This window comes from Oncorhynchus mykiss, chromosome 21 (genome assembly GCF_013265735.2).
Source record: "Oncorhynchus mykiss isolate Arlee chromosome 21, USDA_OmykA_1.1, whole genome shotgun sequence".
Taxonomy (NCBI): Eukaryota; Metazoa; Chordata; class Actinopteri; order Salmoniformes; family Salmonidae; genus Oncorhynchus; species Oncorhynchus mykiss.
The window spans coordinates 31745322-31770529 of record NC_048585.1 but is presented as its reverse complement, the minus strand read 5'-3'; the positions used below and the strand labels follow the sequence as shown (position 1 = coordinate 31770529).

The following is a 25208-nucleotide window of genomic DNA, read 5'->3' as shown; positions in this document are numbered from 1 at the left end:
GAGAACTCGTGACGAACTGGGGGCGAGCATGGCAAGGGAGAGGAGTAGGTAAACGGTAGAGTACGTAGGTCTAAAAGTTTGGTGTCACTTAGAAATGTCCTTGTTTTTTGAAAGAAAGCCAACATTTTTTGTCCATTAAAATAACATTAAATTGATCAGAAATACAGTGTAGACATTGTTACTATTTTAGCTGGAAACGGCAGATTTTGGCTTTTTCTTTGCAACTCTGCCTAAAAGGCCAGCATCCCGGAGTCACCTCTTCACTGTTGACGTTGAGACCGGTGTTTTACGGGTAATATTTAATGAAGCTGCCAGCTGAGGACTTGTGAGGCATCGGTTTCTCAAACTAGACACTAATGTACTTGTCCTCTTGTCCAGTTGTGCACCGGGGCCTCCCACTCCTCTTTCTATTCTGGTTAAAGACAGTTTGCGCTGTTCTGTGAAGGGAGTAGTACACAGCGTTGTACGAGATCTTTAGTTTTTTGCCAATTTCTCACATGGAATAGCTTTCATTTCTAAGAACAAGAATAGATGGATGAATTTCATAAGAAATGTCTTTGTTTCTGGCCATTTTGAGCCTGTAATCAAACCCACAAATGCTGATGCTCCTGATACTCAACTCGTCTAAAGGAGGACAGTTGTATTGCTTCTTTAAAATCAGGACAGTTTCAGCTGTGCTAACATCATTGCAAAAGGGTTTTCGAATGATCAATTAGCCTTTTTAAAATGATAAACTTGGACTAGCTAACACAACGTGCGATTGAAACACAGGAGTGATGGTTGCTGATAATGGGTCTCTGTACGCCTATGTAGATATTACTTTTTTTTTTTAAAGAAAAGCCATTTCCAGCTACAATAGTCGTTTACAACATTAACAATGTCTACACTGTATTTCTGATCAAGTTGATGTCATTTTAATGGACCACATTTAAAAAAAATGTATTTCAAAAACAAGGACATTTCTAAGTGACCCCAAACTTTTGAATGGAAGTGTACGTATGGACAAATAATCTGGGACAGCATTTTAGAGTGCATGGTCTAAAAATGGATAGGCTCTTTTTTCATGATTTCTTTATTTATCAACCTATCTCCCTGTGATGCAATTGCTCTAGAGAGAGAGGGAGAGAGAGAAAGACTAGGAGCTAGATGAGTGGGTTCAGTGGAAGTGTGTGTGAACGCTGAGTTAGGCGGAAGAAAAGCAAGGTCTTTTGACAATTCAAATAGGAGGTAAGTGCTGTGAGGACAAAATGATGCTCTGGGGTGTATTTAATTCGTTCAGAGAGCAAGAGGGAGGAAGGAAAGAGGGGAGGAGATGCTGTTGGAATTGTCGATGCAACATGTGTGCCAATATGTGGCAAGCATACATATACTGTAAGCCTTGTTTATACCTGGTACTAACCCTTTGTCCTGATCTTGTCCACATTCTGATTGTGCTCACATTTCTTGGACAGGTGTAGACAATTAAAGACACATTGTGATCCGATCTTCCTAACCACACACACACAGTGACAGACCTGTATCACCTGTCCACACTTGCAGTAGCTTTCCCTTCTCAGTTTATTAACATTCCAGCATTGTAAACAAACACCACCCAACAGGCTGACGACACCCACCTACCCTCATTTCGCCTGTCTAACCCTAAATCATTTCCCATCCCTCCTCTTCTTCACTTCTCCTTTTCTTTGGCCCATTTGCTGTCACCAAAGCAATCTCTTATCAGGACAAATGACTGATGGTAATGTTAGCTGGCAGGCTCAGTCCCTTTACTTATTGAGGAAAAAAGGTGACAGAAGAAACACTGACAGTGTGTCGATTCATACAGTAGTCTTGGTTTTACTTGCTTACCAACGGAATAGCAGGATTCTGTTTCCTAAGATTTAGTCATACATTTTGTTTGAGTTTGCGCCAGCAGACAGGCAATTCGCAAGCCCTTGAGGAACCTATGACACTAAACAAGTAGCTATATAAATGTATATATTACAATGCAATGTCTCACGTTATTAACGGATGGCCATAAAAACCAATAGCCTGCTAATTATATCTTGCCCTAGCCTGCAAAGTACAGTGTATTCGGAAAGTATTCAGACCCCTTGACTTTATCCACATTTTGTTACGTTACAGCCTTATTCTAAAAAGTATTACATTATTTTTCCCCCTTAATCTACACACAATACCCCATAATGACAAAGTGAAAACAGGTTTTCTGAAATGTTTTATTTACATAAGTATTCAGACCTTTTGCTATAAGACTCGAAATTCAGCTCAGCTGCATCCTGTTTCCATTGATCATCCTTGAGACGTTTCTACAACTTGATTGGAGTCCACCTGAGGTAAATTAATTTGATTGAACATGATTTGAACAGGCACACACCTGTCTATATAAAATGTCCCACAGTTGACGGTGCATGTCAGAGCAAAAACCATGATGTCGAAATAATTGTCCGTAGAGCTCCTTGACAGGAATGTGTCGAGGCACAGATCTGGGAAAAGGTACAAAACATTTCTGCAGCATTGAAGGTCCTCAAGAACACAGTGACCTCCATAATTCTTAAATGGAAGATGTTTGGAACCACCAAGACTCTACACCTAGAGCTGGCTGCCCAGCCAAACTGAGCAATCGGAGTGGAAGAGCCTTGGTCAGGGAGGTGACCAAGAACCCGATGGTCACTCTGACAGAGCTCCAAAGTTCCTTTGTGGAGATGGGAGAACATTCCAGTAGGACAACCATCTCTGGTAGTGACCAGATGGAAGCCACTCCTCAGTAAAAGGCACATGACAGCCCGCTTGGGCACCTAAAGGACTCTCAGACCATGAGAAACAAGATTCTCTGGTCTGATGAAGCCAAGATTGAACTCTTTGACCTGAATGACAAGTGGCATGTATGGAGGAAACCTGGCACCATTCCTACAGTGAAGCATGGTGGTGGCGGCATCATGCTGTGGGGATGTTTTTCAGCGGCAGGGACTGGTAGACTAGTCAGTATCGAGGGAACAATGAACGGAGCAAACTACAAAGAGATCCTTAATGAAAACCTGCTCCAGAGCAGTCAGGACCTTAGACTGGGGCGAAAGTTCACCTTCCAACAGGACAACGACCCTAAGCACACAGCCAAGACAACACAGGAGTGGCTTTGGGACAAGTCTCTGAATGTCCTTATGTGGCTCAGGCAGAGCCCGGACTTGAACCGATCGAACATCTCTGGAGAGACCTGTAAATAGCAGCAACGCTCCCCATCCAACCTGACAGAGCTTGAGAGGATCCGCAGAGAAGAATGGGAGAAACTCCCTAAATACAGGTGTGCCAAGCTTGTAGCATCATACCCAAGAAGACAAGGCTGTAATCGCTGCCAAAGGTGCTTCAACAAAGTACTGAGTAAAGAGTCTGAATACTTATGTAAATGTCATAATTCAATATTTTCTATTTGCACAAATGTCTAAAAACCTGTTTTTGCTATGTCATTATGGGGTATAAGGAATTTTTAGAATAAGGGTTAAATGTGACAAAATGTGGAAAAAGTCAAGGGGTCTGAATACTTTCCAAATGCACTGTGTGTCTAGCCTTACAGCATATAACCTGAATATTAAGCCCTTGTCTGGAAAACAGACTACTGTAGAATATTTACTCCCTGTTGTGTCTACGCTTCAAATCACTCTGGTTGTAGATCAACAGAACAGGAGTGGTGTGAGTGGGTCAGAATACCAGCACCTTCTATGAAATGTTTTTAACATTCTAAAAGCTTATCTGTCTGAACTCAAGTTACCGGTATAGTCAATCAATGTGTCACATTTGTAGGACTACTGTAAATCTCAGTCCTTTAGCAAAAAAAACACTCGTTGAGATTAGAATTGACTTACATTACTTAGTACACTCGGTGTATGATCTGTGTAGGGTTTAGGGTATTTTCCAAGTGAGATAAAGACAACATGATCAAATGATGAAGCGATAGTGAGACAAAGATATAAATATACATAAATAATGCACTTCATTTGCTTGATTTGTCAGGGTTCTGGAAAACACGCAATTTAATAAACAGACCAGCGTGCCAATTCCCAGTGCGTTCCATGGGTAAATTCACACATTTCCCATAACCACCCTCTGATCTCTTTTAGTCTCGAAATCTAAATGCCTAGATAACATGCTGTATGCATAAGTCGCATAAACACATTACATGGATCAGAATTCAACTGTTTTCTGTAGCCGTGCCAACACGTACTGGGTACATATCACTGAAAACCTTGCATGAACCTGGCTCGCCTCTTGGTTTTAGAAGTTTGCCCGAAACATTCTAACCACGTCTTTTTGAGAGACACTTGTATGCCTCTCCAAGGATCTTATCTCAGGAATGAAAATGCCAGCAACGATTGTTAATTAGTGCACTTGTGCAGTGGAATAATGGCCATGATGAATCACATCTTATGCCCACAGGACCACTGTGCCATCAATATAATGAGGGTATTCCAACAGCATGCCAACCGGTCTACACTTTCTTGAAGGTTCTTTCACAGGGCTATTCAGTGCATACCAAAGAGCTATGGGTAGGGCTGTGGCGGTCATTACATTTTGTCCGCCAGTGATCGTCAAGCAAACAACTGCCGGTCTAATGGTAATTGACCGTTAATTAATATCAACACATTTAGCATCTCCTGGCTTCCACTCATAGGCTACAAGCCACTGATGCAGACCATCGGAACATCTACATTTTAATAAATCCATTTAATATAGCCTACACCATCACAAATCCATTATTTAGTTTAGACAGGTTTAAAGAAACATGATATAAAGAAAATGTAGTCTATTTTAGAAGAACAGAATAGCATACTCTGAGTTGTCCTGATCTGGCTACGCCATATGGATGTGGGATAGTTCACTTAGCAGACAAGATTTGCTTAGAATTCAGAGGCATTATTTTATAGTATGAATAATTTAATTGAACTAATCTGAATAAAATATAAAGGATATTTTCTCCAAATGCTTTCCGAGGGAGCGCACACATACAGCTATTGTGTTGAGCAGTTAAAACTTCTTTGGGATCGGTGTCCCTTCCTACGGGACGGTTGAGCTAACGTGATTAGCATGAGGTTGTAAGTAACAAGCACATTTCCCAGGACATTGACATATCTGATTTTGACAGAAAGCTTAAATTCTTGTTAATCTAAATGTACTGTCCAATTTACAGTAGTTATTACAGTGAAAGAATATCATGCCATTGTTTGAAGAGAGTGCACAATTTTGAACATGAAAAGTTATTAATCAACAAATTAGGCACATTTGGGCAGTCTTGATACAAAATATGGAACAAATGCAATGGTTCATTGGATCAGTCTAAAACTTTGCGCATACACTGCTGCCTAGTGGCCAAAATCTAAATTGCACCTGGGCTGGAATAATACATTATGGCCTTTCTCTTGCATTTAAAAAAAAACAAAAGTTTTTTTCCCCTTTGTGTTATATTCTCCTACATTCCTTTCACATTTCCACAAACATCAAAGTGTTTCCTTTCAAATAGAACCAAGAATATGTATATCCTGGCAGCATCCCCCTTGTGTGGCCGTAATGCCCCCTAAAAAAAACCATGCCCTTTTCAGCCAAAGTGGCCGTTGTGCCCTTGGGCTGAATAAAAACAATTATTATTCACTTATCCCGGCTGTCAATCGCCGTGCTCCGAAGCACCTCTCAATCACATGGCTTTCTAAGATATATCTCAAATCTTATTATCCCATGCCCCTCACATGATCGGGTCCTTCTCACAGGCATCTCAGCTCTGAAGTAGGCTACAAGTGAAGACAGACAACTGCGCGCGTCCTTATCGAATTCCGAGGCATGTATTGAAGATGTTAAAAGGACTGTCCACATTTACTTTGTCAGCCAACAAGATGATTAGGCCTAACGAACAGCAAAAGTACTGGCCCATGTCAATCTACTATCCCCCATAGTACAATAGTTAACCTATTCCATTGGTCAACTTGTCCTGTGCGAGAAATAAATATTCCAAAACATCCTCTGGGACAGTTGTGGGTTGCAATAGACCCCAAATTAATACAACCACTCGTATCCAATTTTTTTCTCCCAAAGCAATGAGGCTGATGCAACAGTGCCAAAAGCTTAGCTTAAAATTTTGAGAAACTATTAGGCAATTTCTTCACACTATAAGCGCAGTAATGCACACACGACAGTAGGCTAAAGTGCAAATGTTCCAAAATGCAATCAATTAAGCGGGAAAACACCATTCTCAAAAGTGACCGCCAATGCGACTATGCATGTAATCCTTTATTATAAAAAGGTGCATTTTTATGGTGAAAATGATCTTCCCCAAACTTGAAACTCACACGCCGCCTATGTATTCCAGTAAGGCTCTACACTGGTTGTAAAGCAGATTAATGTGCTTCATTTTAAGAAGTTATTTGGCCACCTTAGTTGTGATACTGTAAGGGTTTGGTTCCTTGTTAATCATTGGCTTATTGGTGAAAACAGTCAGACAGACAATATCTTCTTTAAATAAATCAATTCAACCTTTATTAATGCAATTGCAGAGAGAAGTTGACAATGGAAACACAGCACGTATGTTTCAGAGTAAGTTCTGCAAAATAAAACAGGTCAAAATTGCTTTAATATACTTGCAGTCAACCCCTAGTGATGTAACTGCCTACGTCAACACCTTCTACTCATGAGACCAAGCCCATGCATATACAGTTATACAAACTTGCAGGAAAAAACAATAGTCTCAGGCTCAGCAGTAATTTTCCATTCACGAGTGACTTAGTGGTATGTCTGACTTGTCTCTTATCTATTTACTTCCCTGCCGGAGTCTGTGTCTATGTATCTCTTTTAGCCTTGAGGCACTTTCTCACAGACACCCAGTTTTGACCGCAATGGCTCACACATCTGCTCAGACCATTTCTATAAGAGGCAGAGACTAGAAAAGAACTGTGGAACAGTATTAAACCTTATCATGCCTATATTGGTCATCTGTGGTCCAGGTCCATGAGTTTTGATTTAGAATGGACCATTATCATGCACCTGTTTCAGAACAGGGGCAGGAGAAAATACATGTCATATGAAATTTGCTTAATATTAGGAAAGTTGAGAAATAAATATAGCAGGCTTAGCCTCTTTTTTAATAGAGCACATCAAAACTATTTTCTCACACAATTACATAGCCTATAGAAATGTTGTGCAACGTGAGCTCATGGGAGCAGCAGCATCAGAGCTTGGAGAAGCCTAGTTACCGTGACGAAACGGTCATGTGGCCAGTGTGGCGGTAAGATGGTCACCGTAACAGCACTAGCAATGGAGGTGAATCGTAACTTTCACTGAAGTGAAATTTTCACTTAGATGCCCCATTTGACATCGATGCATGACTGAAGCAGAAGTTAGGATTTAACCTTCAAGTAGTACATCGCAAATGACTTGAGATGGATCAGTGCATCGCCATTCTCTTTTATCCTGTTCAGAAACAATTCTACACTAACTGAATTCACAAATGACTGTCAATCGATGAGGTTATCAGTGTCCTTTAATAGTTAAATACAGGCATTGAGAAACACTAATATGCACATATTAGCTGCCTCAAATTTAATCCGGATTAGAGCTTCTGCTATCTGTTAATTGGCGTTGGTTGTTATGAAAGAAGTTGAGAAAAAAAATGCCGTCTCTGGCCTCCCGGGTGGCGCAGTGGTTAAGGGCGCTGTACTGCAGCGCCAGCTGTGCCATCAGAGTTCCTGGGTTCGCGCCCAGGCTCTGTCGTAACCGGCCGCGACCGGGAGGTCCGTGGGGCGACGCACAATTGGCCTAGCGTCACCCGGGTTAGGGAGGGCTTGGTCGGTAGGGGTGTCCTTGTCTCATCGCGCACCAGCGACTCCTGTGGCGGGCTGGGCGCGGTGTGCGCTAACCAAGGTGGCCAGGTGCACGGTGTTTCCTCCGGCGCATTGGTGCGGCTGGCTTCCGGGTTGGATGCGTGCTGTGTTAAGAAGCAGTGCGGCTTGGTTGGGTTGTGTATCGGAGGACGCATGACTTTCAACCTTCGTCTCTCCCGAGCCCGTACGGGAGTTGTAGCGATGAGACAAGATAGTAGCTACTATAACAATTGGATACCACAAAATTGGGGAGAAAAATGGGTAAAATAAAAAAATAAATAAAATGCTGTCTCGGGAAGCTACTTGTGTAATAATCATTTTGAAGAGTGAGTCTTCTTCTGTTTGGTGGTTTTTGCCTTCCCTGATGACAGCAATTTGCTTGTTCTCAGTTAACTGAGCAGCGCTAGCATGTTTCCATCAGAGTAACTGGCTGTAGACCATGTGGCCATTCTATCTGGTGTATCCTCCAAAGAACGTTGGGTTTTAATGCGTGTGCATGCACTTGTATTAGAAGGGCATGTCATAAAAACAAAGACCTGTGGGGGGGGGGGGGGGGTCCTTTTCCCAGAATGTCCTAAAAAAAATAAGACTACAACAAAATAACACACACTGACTGTGTGGTCTATAATATAACCACCTGAAATGTAGCGGATGTTCATCTTCGGGGCAGCAATACCTGCCAGTTTCTTTGTTTTCCAAAGGCCCAACTCCTCATCCGTGCCCTTTCGGCGTGAAATACTGTTTACATATCTCTTTAACAAGACACTTACATTAAGCTGATTCATGGTCTTCTTCAGGCGTTGGGTTGGAAACCATAAACAGCAGTGTTTCTAGGCTGAGAGGAGAAGAGGAGAGCAGCGGGCAGGAGACTTTATTATTGTTATCTTTTCTTCTCCGTCAGGCAGGGATGGAGGGAGCGGAGGGAGAGAGGCAGGATGTTCAGGGATCTAGCAGACTGGCCCATTTATGGGGCCACATTTCGCACTCAATAAACCTTGTTTCCACTTTATTTGGACTCCCAAATAAAAACACCACACTGCCGGAGCCACGCTGACATCTCACGAGTGTGTGTGTGTGTGTGTGTCAGTTTGTGTGCATGCCAGTGTGTGTGTGTGTGTGTTTGACAAATAGCATCTCCAGACTCCAGCATCTCTCCAGTGAGTCAATAAACCAAAGCCTGAGAAGTGCTGGAACAGACTATCCACACAGTCGGTCAATATACTCTGTTGCTTTATTAGACCTGGGTCTATGTGTGTCTAAGGAGATCAAGACATCTCTCCAACCAATCAAAACCAAGTCTCACAAACACATTGTTCTCAAGCCAAGAAATGTCCCTTGCCATTCCCTGAACAAACCAATCAGGGTTAGACAACACTCTGCATCTTTATTAAACCCGGGTGTCTGTGTGTAAGATTTTTTTTTAACCAACCAAGTCACACAAACATGTACACACACCATCCTCCTCAAGCCAAGAAACATCCCTTTCCCTGAACCAACCAATCTTCTGATTACGATGGTAAATGTTTTCTGCTGGCCAACAACCCAGTGATTGTGCATGTGTAACGTTTGTATGCAGTCACACTCCCGTTCCCTTACAGAAATAGAGCCCATTAATATCATCCGGTCTCCAGGAGACCAAGAAGGAAAGGGAGGTGATGCTGACTGTCTGAAAATCGATTGGAGACACAGGCAGAAGATGTACTGAAAAGAGGTCTGAGTAACCTGATGTTATGCCACCCCATCGAGATTCTATGTTAGGAACAACTTATTGAAGAGACCACAAAAATAATAATCCCCTTTCAAGTGTGCGAGTGTGTAGTGTACCGCACATGCGACTCATAGTAAGACTAAGCAATAAACCTATTAAAATGTTTCTGACTTCATAAATATTATTTTGCAATATGGAAGAGACTATAGTTAAGTTACAGTACTAGGCAATCAAGAAATACTTCAATTGAATTCTAAATACAAGTGTATTGAATTACTTTGTAAAATGAATGGATTCGCATGCAAGGCATACAACATAAGTTACAAGGCAATGCTGACATTAACAAAAAGCATTCTAGGCATATAGAGCCTAAGGTTAACTTACAAGACAAAGCATGAACAAAGAGATGCCTAGGAAATGAGAATTGATCATACAACCTTCCTCCATGGAATGGATACAAGGATAGGAGAGGACAAAATGCATTTCATTCAATTTATAACATCTGAAGTGGCGCAGCGGTCTAAGGCACTGCATCTCAGTGCTAGAGGCGTCAGTAGACACTACAGGTTAGAATCCAGGCTGTATCACAACGGGCTGTGTCGCAACCGGCCGTGATTGGGAGTCCCATAGGGCGGCAAACAATTGGCCGGGCGTCGTCCGGGTTTGGCCGGTGTGGGCCGTCATTGTAAATAAGAATTTGTTCCTAACCGACTTGCCTAGTTAAATAAAAGGTTAAATTATAAAAATATATATTTTTTTTTAAAACAACCACCAATGAAACGATACCAAGTTTACATTAACCTGACTACCAGGCTCAGTCACAGCATTTAAAGGCTTGTATGAAGGATAAGACCAATGTAAATCATTTCTGAGAGGACAATAAAATCCCTTTGCATAGAGTCATTTAAAGTTCACCATGTACAGATGCAAGTAACCACAGAGATCATACATACATTTAGATAGCTTCAGAGTCCTCTTTAGGGGACAAGATTCAGATAGAATAATACTATAGTATCCATGTCTGGTATCATCACACATTCAATAGTCAATCCTCTGGCTACTGTAAAGGAGAGACACATTTTGGCCACTCAGAGGGGGAATGGCTTACTTGTCTTTGGGCATTGTCCTTTTGTGTTTTCCTTGTGTTCCTGCACCATTTGCCATGCAGCTCCAAGTGACAGAGAGCACATAAATTATGGCAGAGCCTACAAGTGCGTCCGTGCATGCATGTGTGTGGGTCAGTGTGGGTTGTCAGAAGAGTAATGGGCTACTGCAGTTTCTACTCAAACCCTAAAATCCTTAATGCAAGTGTCAATTTGCAATGAATCTCCGGGTCTTAGCTTCCGGGAAACACTACAGTGGTTCTGTCCGGTTAACCAGGCTACCGATAAATTCTCAGAAAGCAATCACACCCACCTTCTCTCTGACTCAAACTCTCTCCTCATCCACTGATAACCCCGGTCTTGCTGAATGTAAGTAAGCCTATATGGTTGAAAAACACAACATGCACAGTATATCTTCCTCTACTTTCTAAATTGGGTTTATAGCTGGGCATAATTGACATGGGATTCAGCAGAATTGTTCAGAAAATTAGAAAAAGCACTTAGCTTTAGCCAAGTGCTAATGTTTCGTCATACTCATTTCACTCAGTGGTAACTTTCTCTTGTAATTGACGTTGGAGGCGGCTGTCACCAATTTTCAGCTGCCATTCGCTCTCTTTGGTCAAAGACGTCAGTCTCAGATTTGCAAAGGCTGAACCTTTGGGAACCATACCAATACTTTGGACCTCTTCTTTCAAGTTATTTTACTTTTTATTATTAACTCTATTTGAAGGACATATCTTTTTATTGTAGCTTTTTTTGCTACATATACATATCGTGTAAGTCAGAAGTTAACATATACCGTAGCCAAATACATTTAAACTCAGTTTTTCACAATTCCTGACATTTAATCCTAGTAAATATTCCCTGTTCTAGGTCAGTTAGGATCACCACTTTATTTTAAGAATGTGAAATGTCAGAATAATAGTAGAGAGAATGATTTATTTCAGCTTTTATTTCTTTCATCACATTCCCAGTGGGTCAGAAGTGTACATACACTCAATTAGTATTTGGTAGCATTGCCTTTAAATTGTTTAACTTGGGTCAAATGTTTCAGGTAGCCTTCCACAAGCTTCCCACAATAAGTTGGGTGAATTTTGGCCCATTCCTCCTGACAGAGCTGGTGTAAACGAGTCAGGTTTATAGGCCTCCTTGCTCGCACACGCTTTTTCAGTTCTGTCCACAAATTTCCTATAGGATTGGAGGTCAGAGCTTTGTGATGGCCACTCCAATACCTTGACTTTGTTGTCCTTAAGCCATTTTGCCACAACTTTGGAAGTATGCTTGGGGTCATTGTCCATTTGGAAGACCCAGTTGCGACCAAGCTTTAACTTCCTGACTGATGTCTTGAGATGTTGCTTCAATACATCCACATAATTCTCCTCCCTCGTGATGCCATCTATTTTGTGAAGTGCACCAGTCCCTCCTGCAGCAAAGAACTCCCACAACATGATGCTGCCTCCCCTGTGCTTCATGGTTGGGATGGTGTTCTTCGGCTTGCAAGCCTCCCCCTTTCTCCTCCAAACATAACAATGTTAATTATTGCCAAACAGTTCTATTTTTGTTTCATCAGACCAGAGGACAAAAAAAAGTACGATCTTTGTCCCCATGTGCAGTTGCAAACCATAGTCTGGCTTTTTTATGGTGGTTTTGGAGCAGTGGCTTATCCCCTACTGAGCGGACTTTCAGGTTTTGTCAATGTAGGACTCGTTTTGCAGTGGATATAGATACTTTTGTACCGGTTTCCTCCAGCATCTTCACAAGGTCCTTTGCTGTTGTTCTGGGATTGATTTGAACTTTTCACACCAATGTAGTTAATCTCTAGGAGACAGAACGCATCACCTTCCTGAGATGTATGACGGCTGCGTGGTCTCATGGTGTTTATACTTGCGTACTATTGTTTGTACAGATGAACGTGGTACCTTCAGGCATTTGGAAATTGCTCCCAAGGATGAACCAGACATGTGGAGGTCTACAATTATTTTTCTGAAGTCTTGGCTGATTTCTTTTGATTTTCCCATGATGTCAAGCAAAGAGGCACTGAGTTTGAAGGTAGGCCTTGAAATATATCCACAGGTACACCTCCAATTGATTCAATGTCAATTAGCCTGTCAGAAGCTTCTAAAGTCATGACATAATTTTCTAGATTTTTCCAAGCTGTTTAAAAGGCACAGTCAACTTTGTATGTAAACTTCTGACCCACTGGACTTGTGATAGTGAATTATAATTGAAATCTGTCTGTAAACAATTGTTAGATAAATTACTTGTTTCATGCACATAGTAGGTGCCTTAACCGACTTGCCAAAAGTATAGTTTGTTAACAAGAAATTTGTGGAGTAGTTGAAAAAGGAGTTTTAATAATGACTCCAACATAAGTGTATGTAAACTTCCGACTTAACTGTACATTTTACATACATGGTACTTTTATATAAAGCAGTCGCATAACAATAATACTTTACCAACATAAGCTATTTAATCCCAACCCTCAGCCACTCTCAGACCATCCCACCTACCACCATAGACCACCCTCATTTGGTTTCCATGTGCCATATATTTTACAATTGTGCTGTGATGTTTTATATAATTTTGTTCCTTTCTAAATCGTATAGTATCCACAGATTGTGAGCTAAAGATAAACCTTAAGATTATTATATTATTTATTGACTGACTATGGTTTTCCAAATTGCCCATCACTGCTATTTGTAAGGTTCATTTTAAGTGCACACTGTGATTTATTTACCATTCCTGAACCTGTGACCAGAAACAAGCTACATACTATAGGGGCAATACCAGAATAAATAACCTATTGATGCTGTCTCTTCGCAGCAAAATCTGCAGAGCTGAGATTGTTGTATGCCTCATATATATAGCATTCTGTTGGTGGCAATAATTATATATATATAATACTTTAAATTGAAAAACTAAGTGTCGAGTCAAGTGTGGTTTTGTACCAGTTCATAAACCATATGCCATGGAATTGGTACATCAAAAATCTCTTCATTTATTTTGTAACCTGCATGGCGCAGCTGTCAACATTTTTGTTCTATCTTTTCTGGAGGATAAAACTGAAATTGTAACCAGCCTGTTTAAGAAAAGGGCAATACTTTAAACAACATTTTATTTTCAATTAGTCGGGAAATGAGAAGTTGTAATCTGTATAAAAAGGCCATTTTTGAACAAAGGAAGAGCCTTTCTTAATAATCTACCTGAGAACCATTTTGGGTTTGAATATCTCATGTCTGAGTGAAGCTTTTAGTGAGAGCTTTAAAGCTTTAATATTTCATCATTTTAGCCCCCAAACTTATATTCATTATATGAATAGGCCAGTTGAATTTTTGGCTTAACATTCCAAATAAAATTGATTTTTTTTGTTGCTCAAATGATTTTAAAAATGAGTCATCATTAGTAAGTAAGTAAACTGTGATAGGACTTGTGATTTTTTTTAAAATTAATCTTTGGTTTGATTCAAGAACAATTTTGTGCATTTTTCACCATTTTCCATCCAATTCGCTTTATTTATGTAATACATTACACTTGATCGTACCTCCATTTTCTTTCAAGTGTAGATGGAGTCAAGGGAAATTGTTTCACAAACTGGCGCCTGATACATCCCAAAGCTGCTAGCCTAAACGTCTCCTCACTCCTTTTCCTCAGACTTTTATCAGTACAGTCTGTGCTGGAGAGTAGCACTTCTCTCTCATTCATTAGGAGTAATGTGTTGAAAGTCATGTGGTTTTGAATATTTGTTTCTGTGAAAGTCATACAACATGATCAGAAGTGAAATTCTTACTTACAAGCCCTTAACAATGCATTAAGAAAATAAAATAAACGAATAATTAAAGAGCAGCAGTAAAATAACAATAGCGAGGCTATATACAGGTGGTACCGGTACAGAGTCAATGTGCAGGGGCACAGGTTAGTCAAGGTAATATATACATGGGTAGAGTTATTAAAGTGACTTATGCATAGATAAGAGAGTAGCAGCAGCGTAAAAAAGGGGGGGGGGATGCATATAGTCTAGGTAGCCATTTGATTTGATGTTCAGGAATTTTATGGCTTGGGGGTAGAAGCTGTTTAGAAGCCTCTTGGACCTAGACAGTCTATGACTAGGGTGGCTGGAGTCTGACAATTTTTAGGGCCTTCCTTTGACACCGCCTGGTATAGAGGTCCTGGATGGCAGGTAGCTTGGCCCCAGTGATGTACTGGGCATATGGCCCCAATGACTGCATGATCACACAGTCTTCAGCTGATGCTCTCATGCATGTTTCAGTGTTACTTGCCTCGAAGCGAGCATAGAAGTAATTTAGCTCGTCTGGTAGGCTCGTGTCACTGGGCAGCTCTCGGCTGTGCTTCCCTTTGTAATCTGTAATAGTTTGCAAGCCCTGCCACATCAGACGAGTGTCAGAGCTGGTGTAGTACAATTCTATCTTAGTCCTGTATTGACGCTTTGCCTGTTTGATGGTTCGTCGGAGGGCATAGCGGGATTTCTTATAAGCTTCCGGGTTATTTAATATTACATTTTTTTTAACCGGGCAGGCTAGTTGAGGACAAGTTCTCATTTACAACTGCGACCTGGCCAAGGCAAGGCAATAAATAGGCCATAGTGGCAAAATAATTACAACATAGCAATTACACACTGGAGTGATAGATGTGCAGAAGATGAGTGTACAAGTAGAGATACTAGGGTGCAAATGAGCAAAATAGATAAAATAGATAACAGTATGGGGATAAGGTAGTTGAACGGGCTAATTATAGATGGGCTATGTACAGGTGCAGTGATTATGAGCTGCTCTCACAGCTGGTGCTTAAAGCTAGTGAGGGAGATAGGAGTCTCCAGCTTCAGTGATTTTTGCAGTTCGTTCCAGTCATTGGCAGCAGAGAACTGGAAGGAAAGGTGGCCGAAGGAGGAATTGGCTTTGGGGGTGACCAGTGAAATATACGTGCTGGAGCGCGTGCTACGGGTGGGTGCTGCTATGGTGACCAGTGAGCTGAGATAAGGCGGTGCTTTACTTAGCAAAGGCTTAGATGACCTGGAGCCAGTGGGTTTGGCAACGAATATGAAGCGAGGGCCAGCCAACGAGAGCATACAGGTCGCAATGGTGGGTAGTATATGGGGCTTTGGTGACAAAACGGATGGCACTGTGAGAGACTGCATCCAATTTGTTGAGTAGAGTGTTGGAGGCTATTTTGTAAATTACATCGCCGAAGTCAGAACCGTCCTGAGTAGTGATGCTGGGCGTGTGGGCAGCGAGCGGTTGAAGAGCATGCATTTAGTTTTACTTGCATTTAAGAGCAGTTGGAGGCCACGGAAGGAGAGTTGTATGGCATTGAAGCTCGTCTGGAGGTTAGTTAACACAGTGTCCAAAGAAGGGCCAGAAGTATACAGAATGGTGTCGTCTGCGTAGAGGTGGATTGGAGAGTCACCAGCAGCAAGAGCAACATCATTGATGTATACAGAGAAAAGAGTCGGAGTCCCGCTCCTTGAAAGTGGCAGCTCTACCCCTTAGCTCAGTGCGGATGTTGCCTGTAATCCATGGCTTCTGGTTGGGGTATGCAAGTACAGTCACTGTGGGGACGACGTCATTGATTCACTTATTGATAAATCCAGTGACTGATGTGGTGTATTCCTCAATGCCATCGGAGTAATCCAGGAACATATTCCAGTCTGTGCTAGCAAAACAGTCCTGTAGCTTAGCATCTGCTTCATCTGACCACTTTTTTATTTATCTAGTCACTGGTGCTTCCTGTTTTAATTTTTGCTTGTAAGCAGGAATCAGGAGGATAGAATTATGGTCAGATTTGCCAAATGGAGGGCTGGCTTCGTAGACGTCTCTGTGTGTGGAGTAAATGTGGTCTAGAATTATTTTTTGCCTCCTCTGGTTGCACATTTAACATGCTGGTAGAAATGAGGTAAAACAGATTTAAGTATCCCTGCATTAAAGTCCCTGGCTACTAGGAGCGCTGCCTCTGGATGAGCATTTTCCTGTTTGCTTATGGCCTTATACAGTTTATTGAGTGCAGTATTAGTGCCAGTATCGGTCTGTGTTGGTATGTAGACAGCTATGAAAAATACAGATAAAAACTCTAAGTAAATAGTGTAGTCTACAGCTTATCATGAGATACCTCAGGCGAGCAAAACCTTGACTTCCTTAGATATCGTGCACCAGCTGTTTACAAATATACATAGACCGCCACCCCTGGTCTTACTAGAGGCTACTGTTCTATCCTGCCGATGGAGTGTATAACCCGCCAGCTGTATGTTATTTATGTCGCCCTTCAGCTACGACTTAGTGAAACATAAGATTACAGTTAAAGTCCTGTTGGTAGGATATACACGTGCTTTTAGTTCGTCCAATTTATTAACCAGCGATTGCCATCTGTACTATTGGCCAATGTACAAAGGCAGATTAGCCACTCGTCGGCAGATCCTCACAAGACACTCTAATCTCTTCCCGAGATACCTCTTCCGTCTTTTTCTCCTGCGAATGACGGGGAAGAGGGCCTGTTCGGGTGTCTGGAGTAAATCCCTCTCGTCCGACTCATTAAAAGAGAAATTCAAGTGTAGTGAAATGCTTGTACTTCTCTATGGAATAAGAATATGTACATATAAATATACGGATGAGCAATGACCGAGCGCATAGGCAAGATGGTATAAAATACAGTATATACATATGGGATGAGTAATGCAAGATATGAAAACATCATTATTAAAGTGGCATTAATAAAGTGACTAGTTATTCATTTGTTAGAGTGGCCAATGATTTCAAGTCTGTATGTAGGCAGCAGACTCTGTTAGTGATGGCATGTTTTCTGGAGAACAAAGGAGAGTTGAACAAAAATAATCTGAATGCTCAGAAAGTCACTTTGGGCAATATTCATGTATAAGCCACTCTGGGCCTTGCCCTTGTATCAATGAGAGAAATTGTACTGTCTCCTGCCAGTGCTTTGAACTTTGGCACAAATTATGTGAGAACAACTCTGAGACACTGGTACAGGTGTTCACTGGTGAGGTATTTGTTTTTCTAAGAAAGGTCATTGTGGAGAAGACTGATTTACAGCTGTGTGTGGAGCCAAACATGGTCAGGATGTGTAGTACCAGTTTTTTGAGAACAAGGACATCAACTTCAGGCACCGTCTTTCCCCAGAAAGTGACAGGGTCCCAATCACAAGCCTGCTCCTTCAAAGCCACATTTTCTTGCAGCTCAATCAACTCCATTTTGGGGTTCTGGATGAGCAGCAGTAGCTCTCTTCCAACAGTGAAGTCATCAAAGCAAGCCTTGAAGTTATCCATTAGCTTCTGGATGAAATCAACATGGTTGGGAACATCTTAGTCTCCCTGCATTTGCACCAGAAGATTGAGGAAGTGGACAAGTTCTCCCTGGAGATCATTCTGGAAAAGCTCAAATTTCCTCTGGAAAGCCCGGAGAGCTGTGATATCACACACTGTTGTCCCGTCCCTGCAGCGTAACATTGTTAAGGTGTGATGTAATGTCTGTCAAAAATGCAACTGGTCAGCAGTCCCCGTCACTGTCTTCTCATCTTCCAAAACCTCAGACAATTGAGTTGCCTTCTCACTCTTTTGCTCTAATAAGAAAGCTTGCATTTCCTCCCGAATGGCCCAAAAGCATTCCAAAACCCTGCCTTTGCTGAGCAATATGATATTGTGCAATAGTAAGTAATAAAAATGGCATTGGTCTCTGTCAGAAAGCCTCGTAGCAGGCGGTGTTATAGGGATGATGTTGCTCTCAAAAAGTTCATCATTGTTGTCATGACCTTAGAATACTCTTTTCCCAGACTGGCACACAGGACAGATTGATGGGTGATGCAATGGTATGTCGTCAGGTTTAGGGTGGTCCTCTTTCAAAACGTGCAACCAGCCACCCCTCTCTTTTCCTATCAAGGCTGGAGCGCCATCTGTTGTGATGGAGACCACGGACTTCAGATCTATCCCCCTTTTTGTCAGCATCCCTTTGAAGGTCTCATGGGTATCCTCTCCCCGCGCGGGTGCTTCTAGATTTGTTAAGCCCAACAGCTCCACAGAATTCCTTCTTTGCTTCATTATACAATCTGACAAACACCAGAAGCTGGGCATTATCAATGTTATCTGTTGATTCATCCACAGCCAATGAAATGCATGGTGCATTCTGAATAGCCTCATCAAGTTGTGAAGTCAAATCTCCAGCTAATATTTCAGTTCTCATTGCTATGGAATCTGACAGTGGGATCTGATCTTTCCCTAAGCTAATTATTTTGTTACCTTCAAGCAAGGTGTCAGCAACTTCACACATTATTATTTTACCATCTTAGCATCAGAAAATGTTTTTTTCGTGTTTTCCCAAAACCCAGGCTATCCTCAGTGAATACTCCATTGCATGTTGTTGGGCTGTCAGGGAATCGACATGGACTTTGGTGGACCTCTCATATTGGGATTTAAGTTGGTTAATCTTGTTTGTTTTCACCCCAGTGTTTAGGAGATACATCGGATCGATATTACTATTGTCGTAACATTGGCACTTTTCACAAGGGCTACGGACTCACTGCATATTAGGCACATTGGTTGTGGGAAGAATTAGGTTTTGTTTTTTAAAGCCATCTAAAAAAATAATTGACTTTTATAGAACTAAATGATGTTTTGGTCCGTATTGACCCTTAACTGGGTCTGGAACCGGACAGCGCCAGTTGAGTTTGGCTGTCACAGGAGGATAATGTGTGTGAAGTCTTGCAATATACAGGGCTGGGCTGTAAAACATACTTCCCTTTTATAGAAGCGGTAATCCTTATTCCACATGACCTATTAGTGGTTAATAATACATGTTCATTGCAAAACAACCTGCTGTACAGTACTTACGGTTCTATACGGGTTTTCATGGAATCATTTGGCATCTTTCCGCAGTTTCCAAAACAGTCCCTTATTTGACCTTCACAGACATCAGTGTTACATAATGAATGGCCTTCTTAAAAACATGGATAACTTTCAAATAAATATCTTCCAACACCATCGAGAGCAATCTGTCTTCAATTGTGCCGTGCAAGAGACATATGCTCTTCATTATCTTGTTAGCTACTGCAGATATCATAATAAACAGCATACTAAATATGGTGACCCCTGTTTGACATGTGCATTAGGATATACAGGAGAGTTTTGCCAGTTTGTGTTGAACTGATTCAGAATGTGTTGAATTGGCTTGGGTAAAGTAAGGCACTTCAGACCAGAACAACAATCAGCGGTTGATTTAGTAGATAGTTTATTGTGTAATCGTCACTGAAACGTGGGAAGTAAAACAAATACTGCTCTTCTAACAAAAATAAGCCCACAAGCCATATCTCACTGACTCACTCCAATAGATTAACAAATAGAAAGACACAAACATGTAAAGACACAAACATGGAAAGACACAAACATGGAAAGACACAAACATGGAAACACACAGACAGACAGTCAGTCAGTGGTCCTCCTACCTGATTTACCCACTCCTGCTCTACCGAAAACGGCCAGCTTCATCTCGGGACTCTTCGCCATGGCAGCAGGTAGCGACCGGAACCAGAACGGACCAATCACAGAGCCGATAGATCACACAGCGGGTTCCGGGTTCAGCCACCCATCCTCAGTTCCAGACACGGGAGCTGGGATGTCTGGGAAAGCAAACCATCAAATACGGGATTAAGGCTTTAATATGAAACAGCTTGTCACATATGAACTTAGATGTATTTCCTGCTGGGATCTGAAGCAATGTGAAATGACAGGCGAGAAGCCTTTGATATACAATTTCCAAGGCAGTGAGTCGTAAAAATGGAAAAGGCACGCGATTCGAGGTCGTCTGGTTTATGTGGGATGAGGTCTGGATCTGAGAAAAATATTTTATGTCTAATGCATTAAAGAATATATAATATGTGTAAGTGTTGTGTTCTCTATAGTTCTTTGTATTGACAACCCAGGTATAATTTATTTTGAGGCTGTGAAATGGCTGTCAATGGTGTGCTAATTAAAAGACCCTCAATGTGCTGGAAGCCATTTTGGCTCAAGGGAACAGGTGGCTGCAGGTATTTCTGGTTATCCTCATTCTGATAGTCTTTTATTATATGAACGAGCTCCATATCACTGGGGAGGGTGAGGCAAAGTGAATCTCTCCGAGAAGCTGTGGATATGTCAGGGTACTGTGGCTCCTGTTTATCAATGGCTTAGCCCTGACACACACAGACACACACATGCTCACACCTACTGAAGTGATGGATGAGGCCCATCTGCAGAAGCGTTACCGCGGGCAACAGCATCACCACTGATATGAGTCACATACTCTTTTTTTTTTTGCGTGGAAGGCTGTTAGCAGCTGCATTAGTATCTGAGCTGGTGTGGGAGGGAGAGCATATGTGGGAGGGCAGTCTTCTGAATTATTCATTCAGAAATAAAGCAAATGGTTCCGTGCTCTAAATAGCAGTCAATTCTGCACTATAATCTGTTTAGGTAGACACCAGCCGAGCTGTGTTGCTGCTGGCGCTGAAGAAAACGGACAGAAATAAACTCTAAAACATCACACACAGTGCATTGCTTCACCTTTTGACGGGGAATGACAGGAAATGAATGCACACTAGAGAAATAAAACACTTTTAATTATCACATAGTGCAAACGTATGTCTAAGTCCTGGGCTGGCAGCCCCAATGATGTTCTATCACTATGTTTTCCCCCCCACTCATTTAGAAAATGGTTGCTGCTCAGTACACCATATATACGGAGTGAAATGTCTGCGTTGCAAATGGCACCCTATTCCATACATAGAGAACCACTTTTGACTACAGTGTATGGGCCCTGTACACTATATATGGAATGCAGTTCCATTTGAGACACAGCCATTGTTTATTTGACACCAGGTTGGCTGAGATCAAGAAGTGCGCTGAATCACCTCCCATTAGCCAATCGCAATCTCTCTCAGATCCTGGCACGGGTGCCATCGACAGCCATCCCTCAATACCACTCACTCCCTCACTGACTTGTTGTGTACAGTCACACAGCACTCTCCTAGCCTTCCCTCTCAAATTGAGCCCTTATATGGTATGATTGTGCACCATCTGTGCCCTGTCCTAGCCTGCCGAAGGTGCTCGAGTGGCAAACGAGTGTCTCAGTCAACATCGCTGAGGTCATCCTCTCCATCCCTCCCATCATCTATCCCTCCATTTCCCCATCCAGACCCAATAAACAGAGAGGCAGGAGACCTCTGTCTGAGGCCACACCACCACTCTGGGTTTATACAGCTCTATGCTGCTGCACTAGGGGCTGCAGTGCCAAGCCCTGTCTCTCTCTCTCCGGAGCTGTGTGAGAAATGAGCATCATCTATCTCACAACTTTCTCTCTCCTGCCAAGGGAAGCTGAAGGTTCTAGACGGGAACATCCCGGTCTATCCGTTTGGCGCCAACGTCTGTCTCAGTTTGGGGACACACGTATTGCAACGTCACAACAACATTTAAACAACATTCCCCATTTGTGAGGATAGCATCTTCTGAGCACCCACCCACCTTGGTCAAATAGACCCGAGGAGAAGGGGAGGAGGAATCCATTACTTAACTCCCTCGCCCTGCTAACGTCAGTGTCACTTCCCTGGCCCTTGGCCATTTATTGGCTCAACTTCGTGTACCACAGGTTCCCCCACGGCCCACACTATCCTATCTGTAATCCAATGACGTCTCCTAAAGGGGAGGCCAGATAAATAGCCTCAATAAGGCCTGTGATGGATTGCGTTAAGTGGCTGCTAAGTGGTCAGGTGGGAAAAGAGGCCGGGGGAGACTTGGTGACAAATTGAACACATCTGGAGTTTAAAAAGAATAACGAATCCTGCCGTAAAGAGCCTTGGGCGATAGTGAGATCTGAGCATACTGTGTGGTGGTGTGTGTGAGAGAACGATACAGAGAAGAGAGAGCTGGGAGTGGAGGGAAGATATGGGCGATAGGTGCATTGCCTCTCTGTAAAAAGGTGTTTTACACTACCTTAAGATCCATCGCTTAAGAAAATACCATCAAAGTCTTAAAAGCGAGGGTGAGGAAAATGAAATGTGCTGGCATTTCACCTGAGGGCTGTACACTCAGGACCTTGTCTAAATATTCAAAATAAGCACATTTATTTTTTTTTCCACACCAAAGCCAGAGCTCGGTGCCCATGCCATTTAACGTTGAGTCAGCAGTGAATGTGGTGTGTGTCGTAGTTACTTCCGTAGACAGATTACAGGCTGAATGCTTCCAAACCCTGGGTGGAGACCTGAGTGAGTGCTTTGAGCATAGTGCACCACACGCTAAAGAAAGACCTCCTAAAACCACAGCTTTTCCAAAGGGACACTAAAAACCTGTCTGATGTGTGCACTGTTCATAAACGCACTGTTCATCAGAGTCAATGTGGCAAATGACATTAGCAAAGATGTAATTCGATGTTCAATTTCTGTTGAAGTTGTTGAAAAGGTTAAACGCTAATTGTGTGTATTTCAGTAGGCTGCACCCTGCCTGAATTATATAACATTCAAATTTTTCCAGATGGTAAGCTGTAGGACACATCAAGGGATACACATTGAACGATCTCACAATGTAAAATGCCATTATTTCATTCTGTCACATTGAGCAGTAGCTGCCTCTTGGCAGTCCTCCCGCCAAACCTGTGTTGAACTCTGCTCCGAGAGAGTGTGTGTGTGTGTGTGTGTGTGTGTGTGTGTGTGTGTGTGTGTGCTCTGAGAAGATCAGATCTGTTACACAACACTCCACACAGCCAGCTCAAGTCTTAGATGACATGAATGCGAAATGAGCAGCAATGTGATCATTCTCACTGCTTGGCTTGCACAGGCGATGGGGGTAACTGACATATTAGACCATCTTGTACATTTAAAGTCAAGAGTATGTAACATTTCTAGTTGTTTCAATTAATGATATACCCATTTTTTGTATGACTATAAATACCTTATTGGGCTTACTACAACTGTATTGCCTTACCAAAGCAAAGTTCTCCATTGTTTGTTTTTATAGTATGAAAAAACAATGTATAGCTTCATTTAGTGTTGCGCTCGTGAAATGTCTTTCCTTAAGCATTTTAATAGACCTACAGATATAATATAAATCCAGTTATATTTGCATGTGATAATACAATGGGATGCATTTGTTCAAATGTCTATGGCCCTTTCTTTAGTGTATAGATGTTTTATGTCACATACACCAGATCGGTGCAGTGAAATGTGTTTAACAGGGTCAGCCATAGTAGTATGGCGCCCCTGGATCAAATTTAGGGTCAAGTGCCTTGCCCAACGGGCACAGCAACAGATTTTCACTTTGTCGGCTCGGGTATTCGAACCAGCTACCATTCAGTGGGTTACAAGCCCAACATACTAACCACTAGGCTGCCGCATGTGTCAGAGTGTGCTTTAATTATTTGTTCCTGTTCAATATGAAAACGTAGAAAATATATCATAGTTGTTGGCAACAGGTAGGTAGGAGATGTGTCACATCATTAGTCTACAGTTGACATTGACATGCTATTGACGTGGAACCAACGCGTATGTGGAAATAGAAAGGGAGACTGCATAATAACTTTAGAAAAATAATGAGAAATACATGTGAAATAAAATAAAACTACGCTGACTAAGTCGTTTTTACAGTTGTAGCCCTATGAACAACCAGGTGACTTCAGTTAGGTTACTTTTGGACACAAATGTCATTCCATACAGAAACAAGAAATCTTCATCTCATAATAAAAGGTTGACTCACCAAACGATTGGTCAATGTAAAACAATCCTTGTTCTGAAAGCAGTTGCGATGGAGGAACAAAAGTTAATCAGTGTTTCTACAAATTGTAACAAGGTGAGGCGATATCTTGACTCGAATCCAACAGATTCGGACCCAGCGTTCCGAAGAGAATCCAACAACTTCGGACCTAGGGCTCCAGAAGAGAGGAGCGCAAGGTGGACACCGCTACTTGTCCTCTGATCAAAGCAGTCTGAACCGTGGTCAACCACAAGCACTGTCAAGGTATCATCTCCAAACGAGGGTCAGCTGCAAGACACGGAGTGGCGCTGCTGAACTTGAGCTTTTGATAGCACATCGGCGTGCTGCATACCGTTGCATCTGTTGCAGACGGAAGCGGAGGACACTAGGGCCCTCTACCGTCAGTAAAATGAAATAAAACCGTGGGCTACACTCAAATGTGAACAAATATGTAATTATGTTACATTGTCATTTGAATAATCAATTAATCTATCATGGTATTGTATTGAAAGTAATGATTGATTACTAATTTAAAACTGATATTGTGGGAAAGTGCAAGTGCCTCTCTCTCGCTCTCTGTAGCCTAATTTTGCAGCAGGCCTATATGGTTATGTGCACACCATTTGGACGAGGTTGATCTTACTGAGGTTGGATGTATTTGAACATTTAAAATGTCACATGCTGTAAATTGGTCGGAGAGGAAATGAGTGTTGACCTGTCCTGTTTTCTTATCATCAGAATCCTTAGTTACCATTGCTTACATTTTTTTTTTGCTTAAGTAGTTGAGACAGGCTTTGTAAGGTGGCCTTCATTCCATT

General features: G+C 42.0%; 1 protein-coding gene across 2 annotated transcripts in view; it reads right to left on the bottom strand.

Annotated features, from left to right (window-relative positions):
* Positions 1–24757, bottom strand: part of LOC110500247 (ras-related and estrogen-regulated growth inhibitor) — a 54349-nt gene extending 29592 nt beyond the window's left edge. The window contains exons 1-2 of one of the 2 annotated variants that reach the window (XM_036957656.1): positions 24394–24757; positions 20121–20294 (exon numbers count right to left, since the gene is read on the bottom strand). In XM_036957656.1, the coding sequence (XP_036813551.1) occupies positions 20121–20181 (61 nt within the window). In that variant the 5' untranslated portion in view covers positions 20182–20294; positions 24394–24757. The remainder of the gene's footprint in view (positions 1–20120; positions 20295–24393) is intronic. The other variant, XM_021577499.2, reaches the window with a different exon arrangement.
* Between the last annotated feature and the right edge of the window lie 451 nt (positions 24758–25208).